Genomic DNA, 25,625 nt, shown 5'->3' on the forward strand with positions numbered 1-25,625 from the left:
AACACAATGATGTTTGCCATCATGGAGTGAGAAGCAAATCCCCATGTTCTGTGTCACTCTTGATGAATACAGCTGGCCCGATGGAGGGTCCCTGGCCCTCGTGCCGTGGTCTCCCCTCCCATACCTCTCCTGTCCCAGCAGAAGAATGCATCCCTGCCCGCATGGGCCCTGCCCATGGTGCTGCTATGGGTCAGCAGCTGGCGCTTTCACAGGGACGCGGGCTGCTCAGGCAGAGGCCTGTTGCCACCTTGGGGTCACACGCAAGAAGCACTTTGGTTTCCTTTTCCGTCATACCTGGAGAAGAAAGCTGTTCCTATGTGTCCCTCGCTGCTATGTCTGTTTGACTTGAGTTTTAGGAATTTGCTCTGTTTCATGGAAAAGGGAGCTGGACACAGAGGCCCAGGTTAATGGTATGTACTTTGGCTGCTAACCTGACTCTGGGAATGACAAATTACTGACCATCTGATTTGTTTGCAGGTAACAAGTGATGGAGGCGTTTCTAGTGATTAGCCCTGTGTTCCTTCCTCGTTGGCTTCTGCCCTGGCCTGAGTCATCTCCTGAGCCCCTGCTTAGGTGGCTCCGCCAGGGAAGCAGCCCTGCTCAACACCTGTGTGCCCTGTCCGCAGGTATGAGAAGTGGTCTGCCCCTGTTGTTCTGAGCTGACTGTGTTTGCAAAGTGGGTCTGTTGCTATCAGAATTCAACTCCAGAATCAAACTAAGTGACAGGGTGTGGCCATTTATCACATTCCCAGACTCCAGTCAAGGCTGAGAACATGTTTTAATAGCATTTGCAAACACTTCATTTTCTGCAGCTTGGATAGAGCTACTGAGCGGCCGCTGATAAGCAAGTTTTGTTCTGCTGTGGTCGCCCATGGGTGCGGAAGCTGAGTGGGTGGTGACCTGGAGTGTAGTTGTCCCACTAGGTCATAGCCTGTCTTTAGGGGCACACCGGTCCTACCAGCACAGGTTAACAGGGAGTTTGGATCTCCTGGGTGGACCACACCCAGCCCAGTCCTTAGGGCCCCGGAGGCTTAGCTGTGTGCAGCGAGCTCTGTTTTCTGGGCTTTGTGGCTGCCTCCAGGGGGACCGAGAGCTGCATCTGCAGAAGCACAGCAGTGACCAGATCACGCTGCACCAACAGTGAGCTGGTAGCCCTCCTGACGTCCAGTTTATACATACAAAGTACAAAGTGTTCCAATTGCTTTTAGCCAAAGAGGCGAGGAGTCAGCATTCTCGACATGACAGACACACTGTTGACATACAGTGTGGTCAGAGGCTCCGGTGAGCTGGGAACTTCCTTTTGGCAAGCCCTGGGCACGCTCCTGTCAGATGCCCGGCATCCTGTGACAAATGGGTGCCCTTGAGCCGTTTCGATAGAGCAGGGCCAGCACTGAAAAAGTTGGGTTGAACTTTGACTTTGAATGTTCATTAGTGCTAATTATAGACTTTCTGACTCTGAATTAGTCCCTGGGCCTGCACTGGGAGTCTGTCTCCATCTATTTGTTGTGGATTTCGTGGCGTTACATTAGCTGTGTCCTGTCCAGTCGGCAGTAGTCTGCAGCACGTGAGGTGAGATGAGGCGCTCCTGCACTTCTCCGACGTTTTCTCCACCACTCTAGTGGGGAGGCACCCTTTGTTAGGGCTGTCGATGGAGTGGAGGTGAACTCCCACTTGCGGGGTGCAGGCCTCCAGTTGCTTTCTTAGATTCCAGGAGAAAGCGGGATGACTCCGTGCTGCCTATGTCCCACTGTCCCTCTCTCTGAGAGGTGGCTTGAACTCTCCATTGCCAAGGAAAGAAAGCCAAACACTGGCTGTTTTCAGGGTCTACTGGAAGGTGGCTCAGTCCTCGTCTGGTGAGGTGGAGGGTCAGGCAGGCAGCATTCTCACCCCAGCAGAGTCGGCGTGCTGCCTGTGTGTTCTGTGCCTGCTCAGTGTGAGCCTCCCTGGGTGTATGAATGTGTGCCTGTTGGCACGAGAACATGCCAAGTTCCAGTCCACATAGCTTTTAGGACCTGACGGCAGCTCACCATGGCATGTGGCCTGCGCCAGGAACCTTAGAGGGCCTGAGGGCAAAGATGAGCCCCGGTAAGGCCTGAAGTCTGGTGTCAGCTACGTATGACATGTGGACTTTCCTACCTCCTGGCTTTCCCATGAGGGCAGAGACCCCGCCTGCCCCATCCCAGACCCACCTGCAAGAGGAGAGGAGGTGCTTGTGGAATAATGGAGCCTCACATCCACAGCCAGCCTGTGTCGTGTCCCTCTTGGGGCCTCTCGTCCCCTGTCCCCCGGACAGAAGGTCCTGTCATGTCAGCTGGCCTGAGCTGCTAGTGTCTAGGTGGTGGCCAGGATATGGGGCTGGAGGCCCACCGGGTGCCCCGAGACTTCAGGGCTCTCCTGCCTTCCTCAGGCATGAGCGTGCACAGGCGTGTGTGCGCATTCAGGTGCCCACGTGTGCCCTGGCTGACTAGGTTGGAGACAGAGTGTGTCTCTGCTCCTCAGCTGTTGTTGCTTCCCCTTTCCCCGCCCAGCACAGCACAGGTGGCAGTCAGAGCGTCATGCCCCTGTCCAGGGCAGACACAGACCCTGTTCTCTCTTTAGTAAGTTCTGTTAGACTGCAGGCCTCAGCTGTGTTGTCCCCAGGGTCAGCGCAGTATTTTCTGGCAAGTGTGCTGTGAGCAGCTGCACACACTGACCTTAACCAAACCTGTCCTCCTGAGGCCTGGTCACAGTGGGGGCCTGGCTGCCGCCATGGGCACGAACCAGCAGGAAGCCCTGGAATCTGTCCAGAGGTCACGGCGGCGGCAGTGAGGGGCACGTGTGTGAGGGGGCTGTGGATGTGGGGGGGAGCTGACGGCGACCCCACTGCTGTGACGGTAGAGACTGGGTGCTGGATTCACGGTGGGGAGGTGAACTCACTGGCGGGCTGAGGGAGGGGGCGTGGGGAAGGGGTGGCGTGGCAAAGGGGAAGGGACGCAGCCAGTCACCTGTACCCCGGGGTTGGCTGGCATGCAGCCGGTGCAGCAGGTGGTAGCAGGGCTCCGCGAGCAGCCAGGGGGCCACGGAAGCGGGGCCCGGCCTCAGGAAGATGCCTCGGCACACGCTCCCTGCCCAGAGACCCGGCTCCCGGTGCGAGGGGAGGAGCCCGGCCCCTGCGTTGTGTATCAGGGTTTTTGCAGAGCTCATCACCTAGAAAAGAAATGTTAAAACCAAGCAGTATTCCAGCAAAACTTGAGTTTCAGCTTTTGAAAGGTGACTGAGTTTGTGCTGTCATCAAATGTGGGGCCCAGCAAGGGTCTTCGTCTGTGCTGTCGTTGGGCGTGGCCTGTGTGTCCTCCACGACCGTCAGAACTGTACGTGGGAAAGTGGGGACCTGCACCAGGCCGTGGGTGGAAATGACTGGGCGTTTTCTGAGGCAAGAGTTGATTGATTCTAATACTGTGTTTTTTTATCCGTGATTATTAAAATAAGTTTATTTCCCATCTAAATTTTGCATGGTAGTAAATTTTAGCTTTGCCTACATGATGAATTATTTATATTAAAACACAGAATCAGGGAGGTGAGTTACCAGAAAGATGGAAGTCGACTCCTTTGGAGAATGCGCGGCCTGGCCTGTGTGCTTCTGAAAGGGACGTGCGCGGGCGTGCAGGGCGGGGAGGAATGCCAGCGGTGAAACCCTGTCACCCGTCCTTCCCCTCCTCCTCAGGGCTGGGATCCCAGGATGTGAAATATTTTCTTCTAGTTGTGTTGCTAGATCACCTTTTCAGTGAAGGCGCTTGAGGAAGTAGACACTGCAGGTGGTCACGTACCTAGCACATCGGGGGTGAAACTTGTGCTTCAAGGAGGCCCGTGAGCCATGCCCTCATCCGCGGGCCTTGCCTGCCCCTCCTCCCACCCCGCTTGGTCCTGACACCCGTAGCCACCTGCATAGCATGCTGGTGTCTTCCTGCTGGAGGGTGAATTCCACGAGAGTGGGGCTTGTTCATTTAAGTCAGGTTTATAGAGGTATAATTTATAGATGGCACAATTTACCCTTTTTAGGGTGCAGTTCAGTGGGTTTTGAGAAATGTATACAGTTTTGTAACTACCACAACAAATCCAGTGTAGAGTATTTATCACCCGAAATTCCCCCAGGCCCCTTGTTGCGGTTGCCAGATTTAGCAAAAGAAAAAAATAATATAATTACAGGCTTACACACACATATAGAAACATGTATGTACATGAATTCATACACACACAGTCACGTGTTGCTTAACGATGGGATATGTTCTGAGCGTCATTAGGTGATTTCATTGTTTGAGCATCACGGACTGCACGTGTACAGACCTAAACGGTACAGCCTGCCATACCCTAGGCTACGTGGCATGGCCCATGGCTCCTAGTCCACAAGCCCGTGCGGTGTGTTACTGTGCTGAATGCTGTGGGCAATTGTAACAGTGGTATTTGTATCTAAACATAGAAAAGGCACAGTAAAAACATGGTAGGAGTTGTCATATGGGACCAACACCATACGTGCGGTTCATGGTTGACTGAAAGGTCGTGATGTAGCACATGACTGTATATATAAAATACCACAGTAAATTTGAATCTCAGACCAACAAGAAGTAACATTTGGTGGAGGGTCCCCCCGACCAGCCTCTGTGGCCATCCCTTCCCCAGCCCTGCCCCTGGACTTCCGCCTTTTCCTCGGGGACCCCTGTGCCCAGAGCGGTGCTGGGCATGCAGCACATGCCTGTGGCTGTTGGTTTAGTTAATCCATGACTGGGAGAGGGCCCGGTGGCTTTTGGGGACGTGGCATTGCAGCTCAGTCCTGAAGGATGAGGAGATGGAGAGGGAAGGGCAGGGCCAGCAGAGATCATCCTGGGGCCTGGGGGCCGTGCCCAGGGTGCGCGTGAGAGCATGGGGACAGCGCTGCTCCACCAGGATGGCAGCCGCTGCAGTGCACAGTTCTGCTGGGAGAAATGCCGCTGCCACAGTGTACTGCGCGGGCTGGAGCTCCTGGTGTTGGGCATTTGTAGGTTTCCTGTGTTTCATGTCTCTGTCTCGGTGACTATGATGAAGTCACAACCAGTCAAGCTCTCGCTGGAGTCTGAAGGAGCTCCTTTTACTCGTCATTCACACTTGACTTTACAAACATTTCCAGCTGCGCTCTCTCACTGTATTTCTCTTTTTGCTCTACAGGCACTAGGAAGCTTTTATTTTCTTCATGAATCCTTAAAAAACATCTACCAGTTTGACTTTAAAGGTAAGACTCCATGCCATCGTCTGAAATTCTGCCCCCGACTGGTCTGGCTTCTTCTGGTCCCTTCTGCCCTGTGTCCTCCCGAGATGCCCCTGTGGTCTGGGTTTTATGAGTCACTTACCGTCAGGCATGGACCAGGGACCGCATGTGAAAACCTGCCTTTCTGGCTTTTCTAACATCCGTCCACCTGCCTGGTGGCCCCCCTGTCTGACCCTGGCCCACACTGCTAGGCAGCCCTTTCACCACCCCTGTGCCCGGCGAGGCACAGGCATGGCAGTCTGGCTTCCTATAACAGAGTTAAGAGGAAAAGGGGGTAGTTTTGTATTGAATATAAGAAAAAATGAAAAACAGAATGAAATGAGGGGATTGCATATTTCAAGAACAAAAATGGACCAGAACGTGTTTGTGGCTGTGGACAACGTTGCCCCTTGTTTAGTGGGCAGACACTGTGTGTCTGTATTGGAAAGATTTGCCCTGAGATGCTCCTGCCGACAGGATCCTGTCCTGCCTCGTTCATGTCTGTGTCTCAGGGGCATCTGCGTGCATTGCCCCAGATGTGAGGGGTTTCAGTGTGTGCCCTGTTCAGTCTGTGGGATATCTGTGCCTTTAACTTCCATTCAAGATGATCTTTTCCTACTGTTTGTAAATCCTTCTTAACTCCATCTAGGCTCTAGAGCCAGATTGCATCAATTTGAAATGTCACTGAAGTTGTGCTGGCTGTGGAGAGCAGCTAAGTGTGTTAGATTTGTTATTTTTGCTCACTCAGGAGACAGAGTGCCTCTGATGAAATTGAGAAGCAGGGTCTCCTCCAAATCACTTGAATAGTGATTTCATCAATGTTGAGAGCAGGATTCTAGCCAGCAGAATGATATTTCACCTGTCCTATTGCCTAAGAACTCTTCATATACTTGTAAGTACTAGCATCTGATTTTCCTACTGAGCAATGGGGCAGGAATAGCTAAGCAGACTTGGCAGGAGGCAGGGGTCAGAGGCTGCTCTTCCCACGATTTTAGTAGACACCGGACGTCAGCGTGTCATGTTCTTGAGCTGCAGAGCCATGAGCAACAGTGAGAAGAGGTAACATTCAGACACGCCTGTCCCAGGGAAGCTGGGAGCAGTACAAGGACTTAGGGGTCAAGTTCAAGTGTATTCCAGATCTGTAGAACTTTTTCTGTTTTTAAGCAATAATTGACGTATAAATTTTACTACCAAATCTTGTCAATCATAGAGTACCGGGCTGACCCACAGTTTATTTAAGACTGTGCATTAGAGATATGTTTAACTCTAACAAAATCTGCAGGGGCCTCCATGTTGTCAAGAGTGACAAGACAGGATGGTGTGAACAATGCACGTGACTGAGCACTGGGTGTGTCAGGGATATGTGTGAATTCTGAGAGTGCGTGATGGCCTGGCCTGCTGGGGTCTCAGCAGGGGCAGGCGTGCTTGTCAGCAAAAGCAATCAGAATTTGTGAAAAGTTTGAATAAAGTTTTTGAAAGTAATAGCCTGAATTTAAAAAAATAAAACCTAGTTAGAAATTTAAGAAGTGCCAAAAGGTATAGATAAAAAGGGATTAAGGGGACTCAGTTCCCAGTCCAATGTGTAAAGAGTCTGGAAGTCATCACTCCATTCCCATGAGAAAAAAGCTACACAAGCTGAAAATAGATGACTCTTCTGAGATCTGTCAGAGAATGAAGGTAACAGGGCAAATTGCTGCCCTAAAAACTGGAGAGACAGACAGGTGGACACAAATATCATAACTTGCCAGGGGCAGGAGCTGCCTCTGCAGCAGCAGCAGCAGCAGATGGCAACACTTTAATGGGAATGGACCGGATGCTGGAGGCTGACTAGCCAGAGAGAACACTTCCTTTGTTGTTATCACCAGGGGCAAAAGGAACCATTCTGAAATACACTGGGGCACTCTGTTCTTAACAAGACCTGCCCTCAGGGAACTGATTCACTGGATCGCAATCTGCTGGGATCTTACCAGAGACTGACTACCTGGAGAACAGGAAATACCAGACTCTAGCTGCCTTTAGCCTCCCTGTCTCACCTAAGGAGTGTGTGGGGGAGGGGGGCATTGGTGTGACTGTCACAGGCTAGGGGTTCAGGCTAGGTAGAAGACTGAGACCCCAAACCACACTGCCTTATCATAATAGGGCATTACAACTAAATGACCTACAATGCTCAGACTCTTTAAGAAGAGGTCTCACTGGAAATCCAAAGGCAACAGAGGAGACAAAAACAAGGACAGTCAAGGAATTTTAATCTCTGGCATCTACAACTACAGCAAACAGTAAACACAGCCTAGTCCTTTGCCAAATAAGTCTAAAACCTCACACTAAAGGGCTACCTACTCTAGTTCCTTTTACCCAATTATTCATGTTCTGCTTTCAACAAAAAATTACAAGCCATGCTAAAAAGTAAAAAGTACAGTCTGAAGAGAAAAAGTAAACATCAGAACCAGAGTCAGGTATGACAGAGATTTGGAATTATCAGACTGGGGATTTAAAATAACTGTGGTTAATATGCTAAGGATTCCAGGGGCTTAGGCAGGAGCCAAGGGCAGGCAGCCCCCTCCACCCAGAAGCAAGCAAGGAGCATTTTGAAAACACCTCTTCCATGTGGGTGGCCTGCCACTACCACTGCCACAGCTGCTGCAAAAGTGGCTTGATGCCACAGCAGTATCCACAGCCACTGTGCAGGTGACCCACCAGAGGCTTGACTACATTGACACAAAAAGAGTCACCAGCAGAGACCAGAAAAAGAAGAGAATGACTGTCTCCTTAAACTCCACTCCAGAGTAATAGAGAAAGCAACTGCTCTCCAGGTGACCACACATCAACACAGAGATACTAGACATACAAAAAGCCAAGAAAATATGGCACCACCAAAAGAATACAGTAATTCTCAAATACCAGACCCCATAGAGCAGGAAACCCTTGAAATGAATGAAAAGGAATTCTGAGCAACAATCTTAAGGAAAACCACTGAGATATGAGAAAACTCAGACAACATAATGAAACAAGAAAAAAAAATCAGGATATGAAGGAAGAAATTTATAAAGAGGTTAATACCTTGAAAATGAATGTAGCAGAACTCATGGGATGGAAAGATTCATTCAACAAAATAAGAAACACAACTGAGAGCTTAAGCAGCAGGCTAGAACAAGCAGAAGAAAGTATTTCAAATCTTGAAGATAGTCTTTTTGAAATATCCGAGCAAGACAAAAAAAAAAAAAAAAAAAAAGGAAAAAAGAATTTTAAAAAATGAAGACAATCTAAGAGAGCTAGCAGACAACCTACAGTACACAAACATTAAATCATAGGTGTTTCAGAAGGGAAGGAGAAAGGAAAAGGCATGGAAATCCTATTCAATGAAATAACACTGGAAAACTTCCCAGGTATTGGGAAAGGCATGGACCTTCAAATCCAGGAGGCTCATAGATCCCCAAACAGACTCAACCCAAAAATATCCTCTCCAAGACACGTTATAGTCAGACTGTCAAAGCTCAAAGACAGAGAGAATCTTAAAAGAAGGAAGAGAAAAGCAACAAGTCACCTACAAGGAACCCCTAATCAAACTAACAGCAGACTTCTCAACAGAAACTCTACAGGCCAGAACGAAATGGGATGACACATTCAAAATACTAAAAGAAAAAAACTGCCAGCCAAGAACACTACACCCAGCAAGGCTATCCTTCAGAAATGAGGGGAGAATAGTGTATTTTACAGACAAAAAACTGCCGGAGTTCACCACAGCCCTACAAGAAATCCTCAAGACGTCTTACATCTGGAATCTAAAAATGATAATCACTGCCACAAATACACAAGAAAGAACAAACCCCACTAGGAGAACAAAATCCAAATGAGAAAGAGAAAGAAACTAAATCTTATCACCACAAAAAACCATAATTACAATGTAATGATGCCCCTGCTTTATTTCTGCTTTTAGTAACTTCAGTCTTCTGTCTTTTTTTCTTGGTCAATCTAGATAAAGGTTTGCAAATTTTGTTGATTTTTTAAAGAATCAACTTTTGGTTTTGTTGATTTTCTCTATTTTTAAATTTGCTATTTCATATATTTCTGTTGTAATCTTTGTTATTTCCTTCTTATTTTTGCTTTTGGTTTAGTTTGCTCTTCTTTTTTATTAACATAGAAGTTTACATTACTGATTTGAGATTTTTCTTATTTCTAATATAGATGTTTACAAGTATGAATTTTTCACTAAACACAGAGTGAGCACTGCATCCTATAAATTTTGATATGTTGTGCTTTGATTTTTATCTGAATGTACTCTCTAATTTCCCCATGATTTTTCTTTTTATCTTTTTTTAGGAGGGTGTTGCTTAATTTCCACACATTTTTGAATTTTCTAAATTTCCTTCTGTTATTGTGGTCAGAGAACATATTTTCTATGATCTTAGCATTTTTAAATGTATTAAGACTTGTTAAGTGGCAAAAAAAAGTTGTATTTTACATTTTGTGATAATGAATATGCCAGCTATTCGGATTTGATCATACAGTGTGGTACACAAGTACTGATAGTCAACTCTGTACCCCACAAGTACATATAATCAATTATGTTTCAATAAAAAATTTTTTTAAAAAGAGAAAAAATATGCTAAGGCCTCTGATGGATAAATTAGACAGCATGAAAGAAAAGATAGGTAATGTAAGCAGAGAGGTGGAAATGCAAAGAAAGAATCAAAAGGAAATGTTAGAAATCAAAAACACTGTAACAAAAACGAAGAATACCTTTTATAGCCTTATCAGTAGACCTGACGTGGCTGAGGAAGAAATCAACGAACTGGAAGATTTGTCTTCAAAAATCAAAAACTGAAAAGGAAAGGGAAATAAGAATGAATAATGAAAACCAGAATAAAATGTCTGGGAACTATGGGACAGCTGTAAAAAGTATAGTTTACCCATAATGAGAATGCCAATAGGAGAAGGAAGGAAAAAAACAGAGGAGATATTTGAGGTAATAATGGCTGAGAATTTTCCAAAATAATAAGAGACACCAAACCACAGATCTGGAAAGCTCACAGAACACCACCAACAAGCAGAGTAAGTGCCCAAAAGTAGGCACGTCATATTCAAACTGCAGAAAATCAAGAAAGAAAATCTTCAAAGAAACCTGTGTTGGGGCATATGGAGGAAACATCTTACCCATTAGGGAAAAAGGATAAGAATATCATAGGACTTCTCCTCAGCAACTATGTAAGAAAGAATAGCGTGGTATGAAATATTTAAAGCATTAAAAGGAAACACCATCAACCTGTACTTCTGTATTCAGTGAAATTACCCATCAAAAATGAAGGATAAATAATGATTTTGTCACAAACAAAAATTGAGGGAATTTGTGGCTAGTAGACCTGCCTTGCAAGAAATGCTAAAAGAAATTCTTTGTCAGAAGGAAGGAGAATGATACAGACCAGAAGCTCTGATTTACATAAAGAAAGAGTGTTCAAGGAGGAATAAATGAAGGTAATTTTAAATACATTTTTTTCTGACTCTTAATTCATCTAAAAGATAACTTTTGTTCAAGTAATCACAGCAGTCATTTACTGAGGGGTGGTAGCTTATGGATAACTGAAATGAATAATAGAAATGTTATAAAAGATGGAAGGGAGGAATTAGGAATACTCTAAAGAACCTGCACTATCTGTGAAGGAATATAGTGTTATTTGAAAGGTGTATATTGCAAACTCTGCAGCAATCACTAAAAATTTATTTTAAAAAAGTGTAATTGATGCATTTACAGGAGAGAAAATGGAGCCATAGAAAAGTCTTAATAAAAACTCGAGAAGGCAGAAAGAGAGTGGAAGACAAAAAGAAACAGAACAAAGGCAATGAATAGAAAAGTTACAAATATATTAGATTTTACTTCAATTATATCAAAGATCACTTTAAATGTGAGTGGTCTAAATACACCAATTAAAAGACTAAGACTGTCAGAATGAATAAAAAACACCCAACTATGTGTTATCTGCCAGAAACCCACTTAAAATATATAGACACATAAAGATTAAAAGTAAAGGAATAGAGAAAGACATACCATGCTAACACTAATCGAAAGAAAGCTGGAGTAGCTATATTAATTTTGGACAAAGCAGACTTCAGAGCAAAGAAAGTTACCAGCAGTAAAGAGGGACATTACATAATGATAAAAAGCATTTCCTCAAGTAGACATAACAATCTTTAACATGTATGTGCCTAAGAATAAAGCATTAAAATACATGAGGCAAAACTGGTAGAAGTGCAAGAAGTAGATGAATCCACTATCATATGTGGAGACTTCAACACTCCTCTATTGTAAATGGACAGATAAATCAGTAAGGACATAGTTGAATTCAACAGCACCATCAAGCAACTGAGTCTACTTGACATTTATAAAATACTTCATCCAATAATAGCAGAACATGCATTCTTCTCCAGCTTACAAGGAGCATTTACTAAGATAGACCAGATTCTGGGTCATAAAACACACCTTTACAAATTTAGAAGTATAGAAATCATACAAAATACACTCACAGATCACAATGAGATTTAGTTAGAAATCAATAACAGAAAGAGATCTGGAAAATCCTCAAATGCTTGGATATTAACACATTTCTAAATAACACATGGGTCAAAGAAAACGTCTCAAGAGAAATTAAAAAAAATATTTTGAACTAAATGAAAATGAAAGTACAAGTCATGAAAATGTGCGTGGTGTTACCAAAATTAATGCTTACAGAGAAATTTGTAGCTTTGAATGCATGTATTAGGAAAGAAGAAAGATCTGATCTATCACATAAGCTTCTACCTTAGGAAACTAGAAGAAGAAAAGAAAATTACCTCTAAAATAAGCAGAAGAAAAGAAATCATAAAAATTAGAGCAGAGATCAACAGAATTGAAAGCAGGAGATCAATAGAGAAAATTAACAAAAGCAAAAGGCTGGTTCATTGAAAAGATCAATAAAATTGATAAACCTCTAGCCAGACTAACCAAGAAAAAAAAGGGAGAAAATACAAATCATTAACATCAGGAATGAGAGCGAGGTAGTTGCTCCTGACCCCCTGGAGGTAAAAGGGTAATAAAGGAGTATTATGAACCAGTCTGTGCCTGTGAGTTTAACAGCTTAAACGCATCGATTCCTTGAAAGACTCAATCTCTGAAAACTCGTACAAGGAGGACTGTGTAGTCCAAATAGCCCTGCAGCTGAAATTGAATTGATAATTGATAACCTTCTAAGAAAAGAAAGCACCAGGCCCAGATGGCTTCACTGGTGAGTTCTACAAACATTTAAGGAAGAAGTTAAGCTAATCCTCCAGTCTTTTCCAGAAAAGAGAAGCAGAGGGGAAACTTCCTAACTCATTCTATGAGGCCAGCATCACCGTAATACGAAATCCAGATAAAGACATTACAAAGGAGGAACACTACAGGCTAAAATCTCTCATGAACTAAAATGCAGAAATTCTGAACAAAATATTAGCAAGTAGAATCCAACAACGTACAAGAAGAATTATACACTGTGACCGATAGGGATTTATTCCAGGTGTGCAAGGCTAGTTCAGCATTTGAAAATCAGTTAGTATAATCTATCACATAGCAGGCTAATGAAGGAGGATCATATGGTAATATTGATAGATGCAGAAAAAGCATTTGACAAAACCTAACTCCTGTCATGATAAAACCTCTCAGCAAACTAGGAACAGAGGGGACTTAGCTTGATAAAAACACATGCCAAAACTCCTACAGCTAACGTCAAACAATGAGAAACCAGATGCTTTTCCCCTGTGGTTAGGAACGAGGATATCGCCTTTTACCAGGTCTCTCAGCATCTCACTGGAGATCTTAGCTCACGCAGTGGAGTGAGAAAAAGAGTGAAAAGGCATACTGACAGGGCAGGAGTGGGGAGGAACCGTTTTTGTTCTTAGGTGGTAGAACTGCCTGTGTAGGAAATCCCAAAGAGTCACAACAACAGGAAAACCAGGCTGGCTCTGATCAGCAGTTAGAGCGCAGTGGCGGGCGCAAGGTCGACGTACAAAAGTCATTTGCTTTCCCAGGTACCAGCCCCTGATGGGTGGAATTTGAAATTAAAAACATGAGCACACAAAAAGGGAGTACTAAAGAACAAATGTCATGAAATATGTACACAAGTCTTCTGAGGAAAACTACAAAACTGAAGAGAGAAGCCAAAGACTAGGTAGGGCCGGGCCCACCTTCATGGCAGCGCTGCGGCTGGAGCGCGTGTGCCCCGGAATTCACATTTTGAAGCCCTAACCCATAAGGGGATGGCATTAGGAGGTGTGGCCTTTGGGAGTGATTAGGTCATGAGGGCAGAGCCATCCTAATGGGATTAGTGCCCTCAGAAGGGGGCTGAGGAGGGTGGGTTGCCCTCTTCCACCGCATGAGGACACACAGCAGGCGCACGTGTAAGGAGCAGGCCCTCACAGGCTGACTGTGAAGGTCGTGTAGAGCCAGCACGGCACTGACGAAGGAGCACAGCCATCTGCGCGGTCTGCCCGGCCTGTGCTCCTGGGAGGTCCAGACCGTGTCCTGCATTGGTGTCTCTTCTCCGTGTCCTGTCTCCTAAATCCATGTCTACGTCCTGTACCTGTGTCCTGTGTCTGGGACCTGTGTCCCGTGTTCACACCCCTCAAAGGTCAAGGCTGTGTCTTCTCCATGTCCTCAGCTTCTGGCCCAGGCCCCACGGGGCTCAGTGGATGTTCCCATACGGGAGAGCCCACGGCCATGGAGTGACGTTTGAACTGGGCCTTTGCAGAGACTTGCTGGCTGGGAGGGGAGCTGGAGAAGGTGGTGGGTGGTGCATGGAAGGGAGCGTGCTGCTGTGAGGGGAGCCTACACTCATGCTGGCTCCACCCTGTGGGCCCCCACATGGCGATTTGCTCCGGGACGCCCTCCGGCGCCCATGTGTGGTGAGTTATGCCCGTCCCTGCATTTTTGTCAGGATGTGCCTGCTGTAGACAGGTGTGCTGGTGGCTTTCTCAGACGGTGGCCCTCACTTCCGCTGCACCAGCCTGACTGACAGCTGCACAGGGGTGACGTGTGGTAGACACTGTTCTGCAGAGATGGGTGGAGGTCCACATAAGCACCTCCTGTGATTAAACACATGTGCACTCCCTTTCTGACTGCAGATGGGTGGTACTGAACGGAGTGAAGCCCCGTGGTGGTCACTCGTTTATTTAAACAGACTGTGCTTGGTCCATCTGACCCTGTGCCTGTCCGTCCCAGGGCGCGGCCTGCATTTCCCTGAGCGGGAGGGACCTGTGGCTGTCCTGCGCAGTGCTGGCGGTGGAGGGGGGGGCCTGGGGAGCAGCTTCAGAACCACACACTCCCAGGCCCTCGCGGATTCGTCTCTGCGTTTGGGGATAAGGTCAACGGAGATGTGGGCACATTTGGCGTGCAGCTCTGGATTTGGGGACTGTTCTCCATGCCATGTCTGTTCCGTATTCCATCAGTCCTCTGACCCGTCCTCTGTCCCCCCCACCAGTGCTCCCAGACACCAGCACTGTACACGGCAGGGCAGGGCAGGGCAGGTCACAGGCCCTGGGTGGGCCAGTGGGCTCCATGCTTGTCTCCTTGCGAGTCGTCACCGCTAGCGCTCTGTTGTTGTCTGGGGTCTGTGCTCTGCTCGTGATGCTGCCCCCCTCCGTGTGCCCCACTAACCCTCCCCATTGGGGAGGACAACTCCAGGAGCTACAGGTTCCAGCTGCTTACAGGACCCCAGGCGTCTTATCGTGAAATTCTGGCAGCAGAGGTGTCATTTGTTCCCAAGAACCTGCTCAACACCCCAGGAGCTCAACCCTGATAACAGTTGTTCTCGGCCCAGGAGTGGGGGAACGTGGGGTGCCGGGGCTGGCAGCTGGCAGGAGCGGGTCGAGGGCCATCTGGATGGGCCCCTGCACCCACGGCAGTCTCGGGAGGCTCGTGTGCAGCCTGTGTTCCTCACGTGGTGTCCTGTGGAGAGACCAGCAGCCATCCACCCATCGGGCCCAGCAAGACTTTGAGGAACGGATTAATGCGTTTATATATCACACAGCACCGTGGGCACAGGAATCCCATCTCTAAAAACAAAGGACCCTGGGCCTAGATGTGAAAGATAACTAAGACCAACCCCTGTCTGTAGGGGTGTCTGCACCACAAGGGGTGGGGGAGGTGGTAGTGGGTGTCTGCAGGGAGGTGCTGGGCGCAGCTGGCAGCGCGGGTCCAGCCAGCTGCCACCCCACTCCCTTTCTCTCCCCCTCACGGGAAACTCTTCCCTGGAAGATGAGTGATGTTGGCTGGATGTGAGGAGGAAATCGATGTTATTAAATAAATTCACGTGAAGGTCTGAGTGAATGGTGATTCCACAACCCTCTTAAATATATTCATGGTTTTAAAAGAGGATGCCAATTAGCCCCTGTAAATCTGCAGGCTGGGAGCTCTTAGGGGATAATGAAGTGCCGTGTCAGATTCCAGGCCATGGAACAGAATTTACGAGCCACGGGCGTCCAGGAGCAGCTGGCCTGCTGGGGGCTGCCTCAGGGGGGCCCCTCTGTGGTCCTCCTCTTGGAGTCCTCCCTTGCTCCCTGTGGGCTGCATGGGTGGGACCCAGGACCCGGGACTTCCTCATGCTTGCCTGGTTGGACAGGGCACAGCGATGAAGTTATTCACCTCATCCTTCTGGTCTTTTCCAGCTAAGAAGTATAAAAAAGTCACTGGCAAAGAGATCTACTCGGACACGTTAGAGAGCACGGCCATGCTGGAGAAAGAGAAGTTTCCGCAGGACTATTTCCCCGAGGTACGTGTGGAGGGGCGCGTCTGTCGGCTTCCTCAGGGATGCGCTTGCTGCTCAGAGTGAGCAGGTCATGGGTAAGACACAGGGCACGTCACTCCCTGGCTGTCACCGCACTGTGGCATTGTCTTCCTGGGAGGCTCAGAACTCGTGGGGGTTGATGTGGGTTCTCCTAGGTTAGGGCAGACAGGTCTCAGGTGTTCAACATTACATCAATCAGGAAATCCTCTATCATCATTTCCAGGCAAAAGAACCTTCCCCAAAAGAGGAGAAAGTTCTTATTCAGCTCACCTGGTGTGCACCTGGGTCTCCCAGCACACTCAGGTGTGAGTGGGTCGGTCTAGCTGGTAGTCAGAGCCCATGCTGCAGGTGGCGGTCACTGCAGGCCTGGGGTGCTGGAGGGGCCTCACTAGGCAGCCTCTTTCACCATCCCTGGGTGCGTGGGGGTGGGGCATGGTCCTGTCTCACAGATGTAGCACAGGGGTGGTGACAGCCAGCAGGCGGTTCAGCCCCACGTCCCAGTGGCTGTGCCTGCTTCATACGGAGAGTTTGGAGAATTAAAAAGTGGAGGGATCATTCATTGTCTCACTAATCGGACATCAGTCATAAAGCGTTGGCACACTTACTCTGGGTTTTAGTTCGTTTTTAAATTTTATATGAGTGTTTTAGAATTTTTATGCCACTGTTACACTGTACATGTTGGGAAAATATAGGAAAATGGTCAGGGCCCCTCAGATGTTCAGAATCTTGCCGAGCATTTGCTGTAAATATGCATGTGCACCCAGGTGTTCCTTGGTTATTGTCTAATGTAATTGCGCATGTGCATCCAAGTGTCCTGGGTTATAGAGTTAAGTATAAAGGACAAGTGGCTCTGATGCACGGGCCCCCCATCCCCGGGATGCCCCTGGGGGGGCCATGGGGAGGCTGCTGCTGCTGGATGCTGTTGCTGCTGTGGCCGCCGGGGCCCCCAGGACCCTCCAAGAGTCCACCGCCACCACCAGACCTGTAAGCTGCTGCTGCCGTTGCCGAGGACTGAGCTTGTGTCATCTGCCAACAGCTCCCAGGATCTTTCCCAATTACCTAGTGTGGACCTGCATGAGAGGGGTCTGGTGGCCCAGTCTGGACAATGGGTTTGAAAGGTCTGGGCCCTAGCTCTGACAATACAAATAGAAACTTAGTATAACTAAAATAACGAAATGTTTTGGCTTTGGTTATGATTTGTCTATGCAACAACTGGCGTAGTTGTGTAGCTTTGCAGTACATGTTATTTTGCATCCTGTTATTTCTTAGTAAACCTTACAACCAGTGTTCTAGGAGTCTTCCAAGCCTGTGTTAACACGTTGATCCATGTATATTTCCTTGCCCTTTTATCACTGTTAAATCATAAAAGGGTTTGGACGCTTGAGCAGAGGCATTTGGGGAGCTGGATTGAAGAGCTGAGGCCGCCTCCCGTCAGCGGTTCCCTGTGCGTCCACCCCGCCTGCACAGTGATGTAGGGGACTGTGTCCAGCTCACCTGCTCAGTCAGCCCCAGGAAGGGTTACTCAGAGAGTCCTTTCTCCATGGGTCGCTCCACAATGAGGCTGCACCTGCATGCAGGGCTAGTCTCCAGCAAGGCGACACCTTTACTAACTTGCTTAGGACCCACGTCTGGAGTGAAAGGACTGGCCGCCTCCTGTCCCCACCACGGCTCAACTTCCTCGTTCATCATCCAGGGCCAAGGACGCAGTGTCAACAGGCCCCCTCCCTCTGCCCTGCATGTCCTCACCTTGGAGGATTTGCTCTGACACCGTCTGTGTGCTCAGTGAGGCTGGTGTGTCCTGGTGATGCTCCCTGAACATTGCCACTGTGGTGGCATTCCCGTTAGAAAGACTGAATGGGGGCTGCGGTTCCCTTGGAGAAGCCATGGGCTGAGTAGTCAGCTTCAGAGTCCTGGTATAGTTGAGCTCCGGCCTCTGGGCTGTCATCTCAGAGTGACCAAAGACTTTAGGGACCCATGTGAATGTGGGGGTGCTGGGGAGAGACACAGGTGGGGTGGGGGGGCCGCAGCACCTCCAGCCTGACAGCCTCGCCTCTGCCCAGATGCTGGCAGCTTTGTGGCATGAAGAGAGCAGAGTGAAAATGGGGCAGCAGGGCCACTCCAGACTGTCAAAGGAAGGGGTGCAGTAGCCTGGCATCTTCCCTCAGTGGGTCCCGTGATGACTGTGGTGCTCTCCGGGGCCCTGGCCGAGCTCACCCCGTGGTTGTTTGGCCTCTGGAGACTGGGACACGGGGACACCACTCCTTGGAGCCCAGGCCGGTGACCCCACATCCCACCAGGCGAGAAGCCCCCAGCTCCTCCCACACAGGCATCCTTGCTCTGGGCCTTGCACCTGCCCCTGCCCTGTTTTGGTTGAGGGCGCTATTGGCCTCGTGGTGACGGGGCTGGACGCCTGGGTCCTCCCCGTTCATCCCTCCTACCCTGAGATCCAGTTGCTGGCCATGTCTCATCCATCTTGGAGGCAATGGTGCCAGAGGGACCCAGGGCTGGCAGAGGTCGGCTGGGGGGAGGGGACAGGAGGTAGGTCCTGCCAGGAACAGGTGAGTGGATGGCGGATGACAGGGGCCCTGCTCTGTGGTTGATGGCAGGCGGGGCCTGGATGCAGGACCCGTGCGGTGGCGCATGTGACATTGGAGGGGGGGCAGCATGCGAGTCATCCCCCCCAAGGAACTCACCTGTCTTTATGTGTGACTTTTCTCCTTCAAATACTATGAGATGTACTGTCTCAAACGTTGGGGAAGGTGTGGACAATGAGCCGCGGGCACCAGGGCGCTATGGCTGAGCGCAGGAGCTACAAGCCACCGCCGGCCCATGTTCAGAGTTCCCCCGAGCGCCACTGTGTTGCACGTCTCCCTAGTGTGTGTTTTGCACACCACCTTCCATGCAGCTTGTCCTGGTATGCACATCACATTGTTCCCACTGACACATGAGCTCCCGAGACACCGGCCTGGAGGGCCCTGCATGCGCTTCTTCCCTAGGAGCACACGCTGCCTCCTGGCCACCCTCATCCCCACTTCCCTTGTTGGGTGAGCAGAGCCTCTCCCCACCTCTTGGTCTTCACAGCTGGGGGTGTCACTGAGTGTTGGTCCATGGCCCTGTTCCTGCTTCTGCAGTGATCTGCTAGTGTGGCTCAGAAAAGTGTCACTGCGTCCTTGTGGGTGGGCAGGACAAGGGACGAGGCTGAGGCAGCAGGCACCCCATATGGGATGCCACCACGTGCTTCCTCCGGGGAAGCCTCATGCGTCCCTGACTCCTCCGTGCCTCGGCAGCCCTCTGGCCTTGACACCTCCTTCCGAAGCCGCCTTGCTCCCACTCTCACCCTCGGGCTCTCCTCCAGGCCAGCCCTGCTCCTGGCTCTTTCCCCTCTGCTGGCTGCAGCTGTGTGGAGAGCCGAGGCTGAAAGCCCAGGCGGAGGCTGGGCAAGGTCTGGGGCCTTTGCTGTGGCTGTGCCACCCTGTGGAGGGGAGCGCCCTGGGAAGGGTCTGGAGCATGGCCTTGGCCTTGGTCCCTGTGGCCTATGCGCTGGGCCCTCTGCAGTGCTAGCACAGAGCTGGCATCGTTCGGGAGGGGGGGGCAGGGTGGAGCATGAGGGGCCGTCCCCTTCCCATGGGAGAAGCTCCCCAGTGAGTTCTTGCAGGATCCAAGCCCCTGCCTGGGTCCAGGCCCTCCCTGCACTCTGCAGACCCAGCTCCAGTGGCCACGTTGTCACATCCACAGGCAGAAGACAAGATGCATTTCTGGAAAAAAAAAAATGGGAAGGAAAAGGCCTTGGGGCGTCTTTGCGTAGACTCCGATCTCTTGGCTTAGAGAGCAAGTGGATTGCTGTCCACAGTCTGGTGGTCCCTGATCAACAGGCCTGTGACTGGAACGGAGGGGCAGCCCTGCCAGGCCCTCAGACTCCTGGGGTCAGTGTTGCCGTCGCTGCCTTGGGGTCTGCGGCATTTGGTCTGATGGCGCTGTACGCAGGCAAATTCACTTGCTTGTTCTTTCATCCTGGGAAATTAAGGAAAATCCTGTTTTAAAAACTGTAAACTTAGAACATCCTATCGGGAGTGTGGCATTTTTAGAATGTACAGAACTGCTCTCTGTGTGTCTCTACGAGAAGGAGGCTCCAGGAGCAGCCTCCACCCCGCCCTCAGGTGTCGCTCAGGAACGCTGTGGCGGGGGCCGTGGCATCCCCCCTTCTCCCCTGTGTGCTTTCATACCAGACCTTTTGCGGTATTTGAACACACTTTGGGGAGGGAATTAGTTTAAGACTGATTTCTCTTTCTTTTATTACCGTCACTTAAGGATAATCTAAATGTAATCACCATGATGGAGCTATAATGCAATTCCAAATAATTACAACCCACTGCATGTAAAACTAACAAAACTTTCTCTGTTGATTTATGGGTGCTTTTGGCTCCGTATGAATTTCAAATGATGCCTCTGGGAGCAACACTCCAGATAATGTGAGGCCATTTTTAAAAAGCAGATTTGTGTAGTCGATCAGGGCAAGTCATTTTTTTCCTTTTGCCCGTAGTGAGAAATTGGTTGTTACCATAGATCATAGGTCCTGCTGCAAGCTCTTACGGAAGAAGAATTAATTCCACTAATGCTCTAAAGCGGGCTTTCCCAGAGAGGGCTGTGTGGTGATAACCTCCCGGCGGCCTCTCTTTTCTCCGTGGCGATTTATGCTGTCTTTTAGTAGATGAAACTGCCTGTATTCGCAATCCATCTGCTGGCTAAAGGAATCCTATTAACAGGGGCCCGAGCAGAGACTTCATAGGGGAAGGTGAAGGATGTGGCCCTGACGTGGTTTTCATTTCTGTGGTGATAATCTCTCTGAGAATAGAGAAGCCCACGTGAGAGCTGGAGGCAGCTGCCCCAGGGGTGTGGAGCCCCCACGGTCCCTGTCTGATCTCCTGTGGCATCCACAAGTGAAGGATCAGGAGGCAGTCAGTGACCAGAAAGTCTCAAGACTTGGGCTGATGTGGAAGAGACCACTCAAGACATTTGGCTGTTCACACATTCTGCTTCCATTTGCAACAGCCAAGCAGCGAGCGTCTGCATCTAGAAACTTCTTGGGTCCTTCCTTAGATCCCAAGCCCATGGGTTTGTGACGGAGGCCCCAGGATTCCTGTCTCTGACCCTCCCAGGTGCAGGCATGTCCCAGTCGTGCAAGTTGAGGATGGCTATGCATGTGCACATGTTTGCACGTGCATGCATTTGCACATGTGTTCATGTGCCTGCATATGTGTGTCTGCATATTTTTTGTGTGTGTGCACGTGTATATGTTTCCGTGCGTTTACATGTGCATGTGTGTGCATGTATGCTCGTGCCTGCGTGTGTTTTTGCATGTGCATGTGTTTCAAGCAGGGGGCTATGGGGGGCGTGACCTTGTCAGAGAGGCACTTATGCCTTCTGATAACTTGGGGATAGTGTTCCTTCTGGCCACCCCTCCTAGCACTGGCCTGAGTCTCAAGGCTCGTCCACTGGCTCCCCTCTGCTGGCTTTGGGTCCAGGAATTAGGGAAGTGGGTTTTATAGTTCTCATTCTCTCTCCAAGAAGTGGTGGTCTCGACGCTGAAGGGTGCACGGGACCCTGCATGAGAGGGTCTCCTGCATGGCATTGTCCAGCCTGAGCCCGGGGATGCATGGTCGAACCTCGGAGCCGTGGCCAGGATCGTGGCACAGTGTCTTGGGTTCCAGCTTCATGTTCTCTTGCTGCAGAGCTCCTTGGAAACAGTCTCTACACACTCATAATTGTAAATATGAGCTTATCTTGAGAGGAATGTATTTTCTGCAAATGTCCTGTGGAGATATTTGGTTATATTATGTCATACTGTTAAATTTTATGGGATTCATTTGGAATTTAGTAAAAAATCTTGTTAGAATCCTAAAATTACTGTTATCATCAATCTGTATTATGCAAAAATTAACACATTATCTCCTGTTTTATTTTCTGTTCCATTATTATGGAAAACTTAAAAATCTTTAAAAAAAAGACGTACACACATGCACATATATTCAAAATACATACGCACATACATGCACACCTTAATTAGCACAAATAATGGACAGCTGAGGGGAGTGATAATTAATTTCTGGTACAGAATTCACGAATGCCTTCCATTTTTGAAGGAAGCAAAGCTGTTGATGGTTGTACTAGATCCCAGGTAAAACCTGGCTGTGTTCAGCTTGGGGTCTCAGCTGAGCCGTGGGAACTTTGAGGAGCACCTGTGGTAGCTCCGTGTTCCTGAGTCCTCCTGCCTGCTGTGTCTCTGGACTGGGCGGGTGGTGGCCCAGGGACAGCTGTTCCTCATATGGCACACATGCTGCCTCTGCAGTGGTGGACCACCTCTCTTGGCTCTTCCAGCAAAATGTACACTGGGGGCTCTGGATCCAGCAGGACAGATGAGACCCCAGCCTCATGGCACCATGTCCTGGCAGGAGCAGTGGACGATGCATGGACTTGAGAAGTGGGTTACAGATGTGCTGGGGTGGGGTGGGCATGTGTCCACCTGGGCTGACGCTGGAGTTCAGGGGATGTGGAGGAGTTGGCCAGGGGGCTGCTGGGGCCGATGGAAGTGTCCGTGGAGATTCTATGTCAGACATTGCGGTCTAACGTGGTGGTGCGTGGTGTGCTGGGGGAGGCGCATGTGGTGGAGGGAGGGAACGGAGTGGACAGAACCCCTTCCTCCAGTGACTTGTCCAGAGGAAGGGGTTATGGTCTGGTGCAGCCTTGACGGCCATGGGGTTCAGGACCCAGGAGGAGCATCTGGGGCAAGGCCTGTGCCAGGGAGCCCTAGAGGCCAGAGTGAGAGTCCAGCCAGCGGTACATGGTGGGGGGAGGACAGAAGAGGAGGGGGAGGGGAGGGGGGAGGGGAGTAGTCATATGGACCCCTGGGTAGCCGGGTGCTGGCGGAGGGCTTTGTGTTGGTGCATGTCCCTGGGGGCTAGGGAGTCCTTTGGTTCCTCCTGCTGGGCACCTCCTGTCCTCCAGACACGCCTTTCTTCTGGAGGGCCTCACAAGACTGCCCTCCCCTGCAGTCACTCTGCGTCCTTGTGCACTTGGGCACTCCGTGGCCAGGTGGCTCTTTAATGGGATCGGTGAGGAGATGGATGAGGGCTCTCATGGTCCTCATCAACCACGTCTCATGTGCGGTCCTGTCACCATGGATGAGGGCTCTCATGGTCCTCATCAACCGCGTCTCATGTGCGGTCCTGTCACCTATGGTGAAGTCTGGCATGGGCCCTTCCACCCGTCTTAGGGTTAGAGTGGACTCCAGGTCTCTCCCATGGATCGGAGGTGGTTTCTAGGGAACCGACCCCTGTGATTGTATTCACACACTCAGCGTCATCCTGCACCATTACCAAAGGCTCACCCTTAACACGTTAGGCCGCTCTGTGCTACAGATTCTAGTTCCGCAGGCAACCAGTGAAGATTAGCAAGAATGATCCTCCCAACCAATTCCCACCTTCAATCAGGAAGCGTCACATGGGACAGGAGAGACCAAGGATGCACCCAGGTTGGTGCCTGTGGTGATGCCCTGATGGGACATTGTCAGGTGGGAGTGTGCCTTCTCTCCTGGAGAGATGTCACCACCTTCTGCTCCAGCACTGGTGGAAGAGAGGCCCGCATCTGCTGACCACAGTTTGTCACCAGGCATGTTAGCCTATCCCACAGTGGCCTCTGTGTGCTGAGAGCTCAGGACTGGGGTCCTGCAACCACAACCCAAATCTTCTGTGTGACCTTAGGCGTGCTCTTCACCTTGAAGCCTCAGTGTCCCACCCTGTACAATGGGGCGATGGCACACTCTCCCCACCCCCGCCACAGGGTGGACATGAGGATTGCGGCTGTGGCTGCTGCTGGAGCCCCTTCTTGCAGCACCCAGCGATGTGGGCTCTGCCCTCCCTCACTGTGCCCACCACCCCGCAGCTGGGACTGGAGCCCAGGCAGTCCCACTGCCACCATTGCCACTTCAGAGGGTGGGCCGTGCCTGGCAGGCTTGGATGCAGATGGCGTGAGGAGGCATACAGATGGTGGACGCCTGACCGGGTCCATGGGAAAGGAGGTGCTCTGGCTGCTTCCAGGTGGGCAGACTTTCTGGGAGCGCAGGATGGACTTGGACATGTGGAAAGCGGAGGAAAGGCTTTGCAGACAGAGGCGGCAGGTGATCTCTCTTGAGTGCAGGGTGCAAGAAGAGCGGGAATCCTGCCATGGGGACTTTCTGAGCATCGAGTAGTGTCCTGGCCAGCAGGGCGCCCTTGCCGGGAGGACAGAGCCCCTCCTCACAGCCAGCTTCTGTTTGCTCGTTTTCATCACTGACACAGTTACTTACGCTAAACAGACACAAACGCTCCTAGGGAGAGCTGCCGCGGTGCCGGAGGTCACATTTTGGAGTAAGAGGTATATATCCAACACCGCCAATGGATGAGCCCGCCATACCCTCCCACAGCCACAGGTCGTTGAGGCAGTGACACCTGGAAGCTGTCACACCACTTATTTGGGGAAACCGTGACCCATGTCTGGGGGCTTTTGCATGGGCCCTGTTGTCCAGTGGGCAGTATGGCCTGATGCTGGCCACCTCGATCTGCAGAGCAGGAGCAAAGTGTCCAGCCATGTGTGTGTCATGCGGGAGGAGTGCATGGGAACTACCTGTCGCTTCTGCTCAATTCCTCCCTAAACTGAAAAGTGCTCTGGAAAATAAAGTTTGTTATTTTTTTTAAAAAGTCTACTCACCTAGGGCCTGGGACTGTAGAAGTAAGAGGAGAAAGACTACCCCTGGAAGGGGAAAGGCCAGATCTACCTGCAGACCCCTTGAGTGCACCTATGTCACCTCCACATCCCAGAGAGTAGGGACTCCTGACTTGGCTCTAGGCATGGCACCCGCAGAACTGCAGAAGACAGAGGGCGAGGGGCCGAATGCTCAGTGGAGACTGCACACCAGGACAGACACCAGATGTGGATCTATTCCAAATAGAATTGGTTTTGTGGAACTAGCTGGCCAAGACTTTGGGCACCTACTTAGGAGCAAGGTGTTGTGGAGAAGAGCCTGTGGGCAACAACTGCGAAGGTAGCTCAGCAAGTCCTGCACGGGTGCGTTCCGAGCGCGGGTCCAAGATCAGGTGTGCAAGGAGTTCTTCTGGACCTAGCCAAGGGAGGCACGGGGGGTGTGTGGGTGGTGGTATGTTTTTAATTTTTATAGGAAAGAGCAGAGAAAAGACATGAAGGCCCCTTGAGAGGCTGAAATATTCATTTGAAAGAAATTCCAGGAACTGGGGAGCAATATTGGAAAAAAGAGACAGTTTTCCTAAATTAACTGAGGCACGAGTTCTCAGACTGAATACTAAACTCGGTGAAGCTTCAGAACGTTGACAAAGAGAAGGCCTTGGAAACTGCCAGAGAGGGGAACGACAGCCGGAGGACCGACAGTGCGATGTGCACAAGGGCCTCAGTGTGGAGGTGGGGGTGTCCCCATCTGCGGCGTGGAGGGCAGGAGGACACGCCCCAGTGCCCGCGGTGGCGAACTCCTGAGCGGGGGAGGCGGGAGGTCAGCCACTGTGGAGAGGCGTCTGCAG

At 50.0% G+C, this 25,625-nt stretch overlaps 1 protein-coding gene across 1 annotated transcript in view; it reads left to right on the plus strand.

The window, feature by feature from the left end:
• INPP5A (inositol polyphosphate-5-phosphatase A) overlaps positions 1-25,625 on the plus strand; it is a 219,460-nt gene that overhangs the window by 131,477 nt on the left and 62,358 nt on the right. Inside the window, exons 5-6 of the mRNA XM_063102348.1 lie at positions 5,179-5,242; positions 15,926-16,029. Coding sequence (XP_062958418.1) covers positions 5,179-5,242; positions 15,926-16,029 — 168 coding nt within the window. The remainder of the gene's footprint in view (positions 1-5,178; positions 5,243-15,925; positions 16,030-25,625) is intronic.

This window comes from Cynocephalus volans, chromosome 7 (genome assembly GCF_027409185.1).
Source record: "Cynocephalus volans isolate mCynVol1 chromosome 7, mCynVol1.pri, whole genome shotgun sequence".
In the NCBI taxonomy this organism is placed as follows: domain Eukaryota; kingdom Metazoa; phylum Chordata; class Mammalia; order Dermoptera; family Cynocephalidae; genus Cynocephalus; species Cynocephalus volans.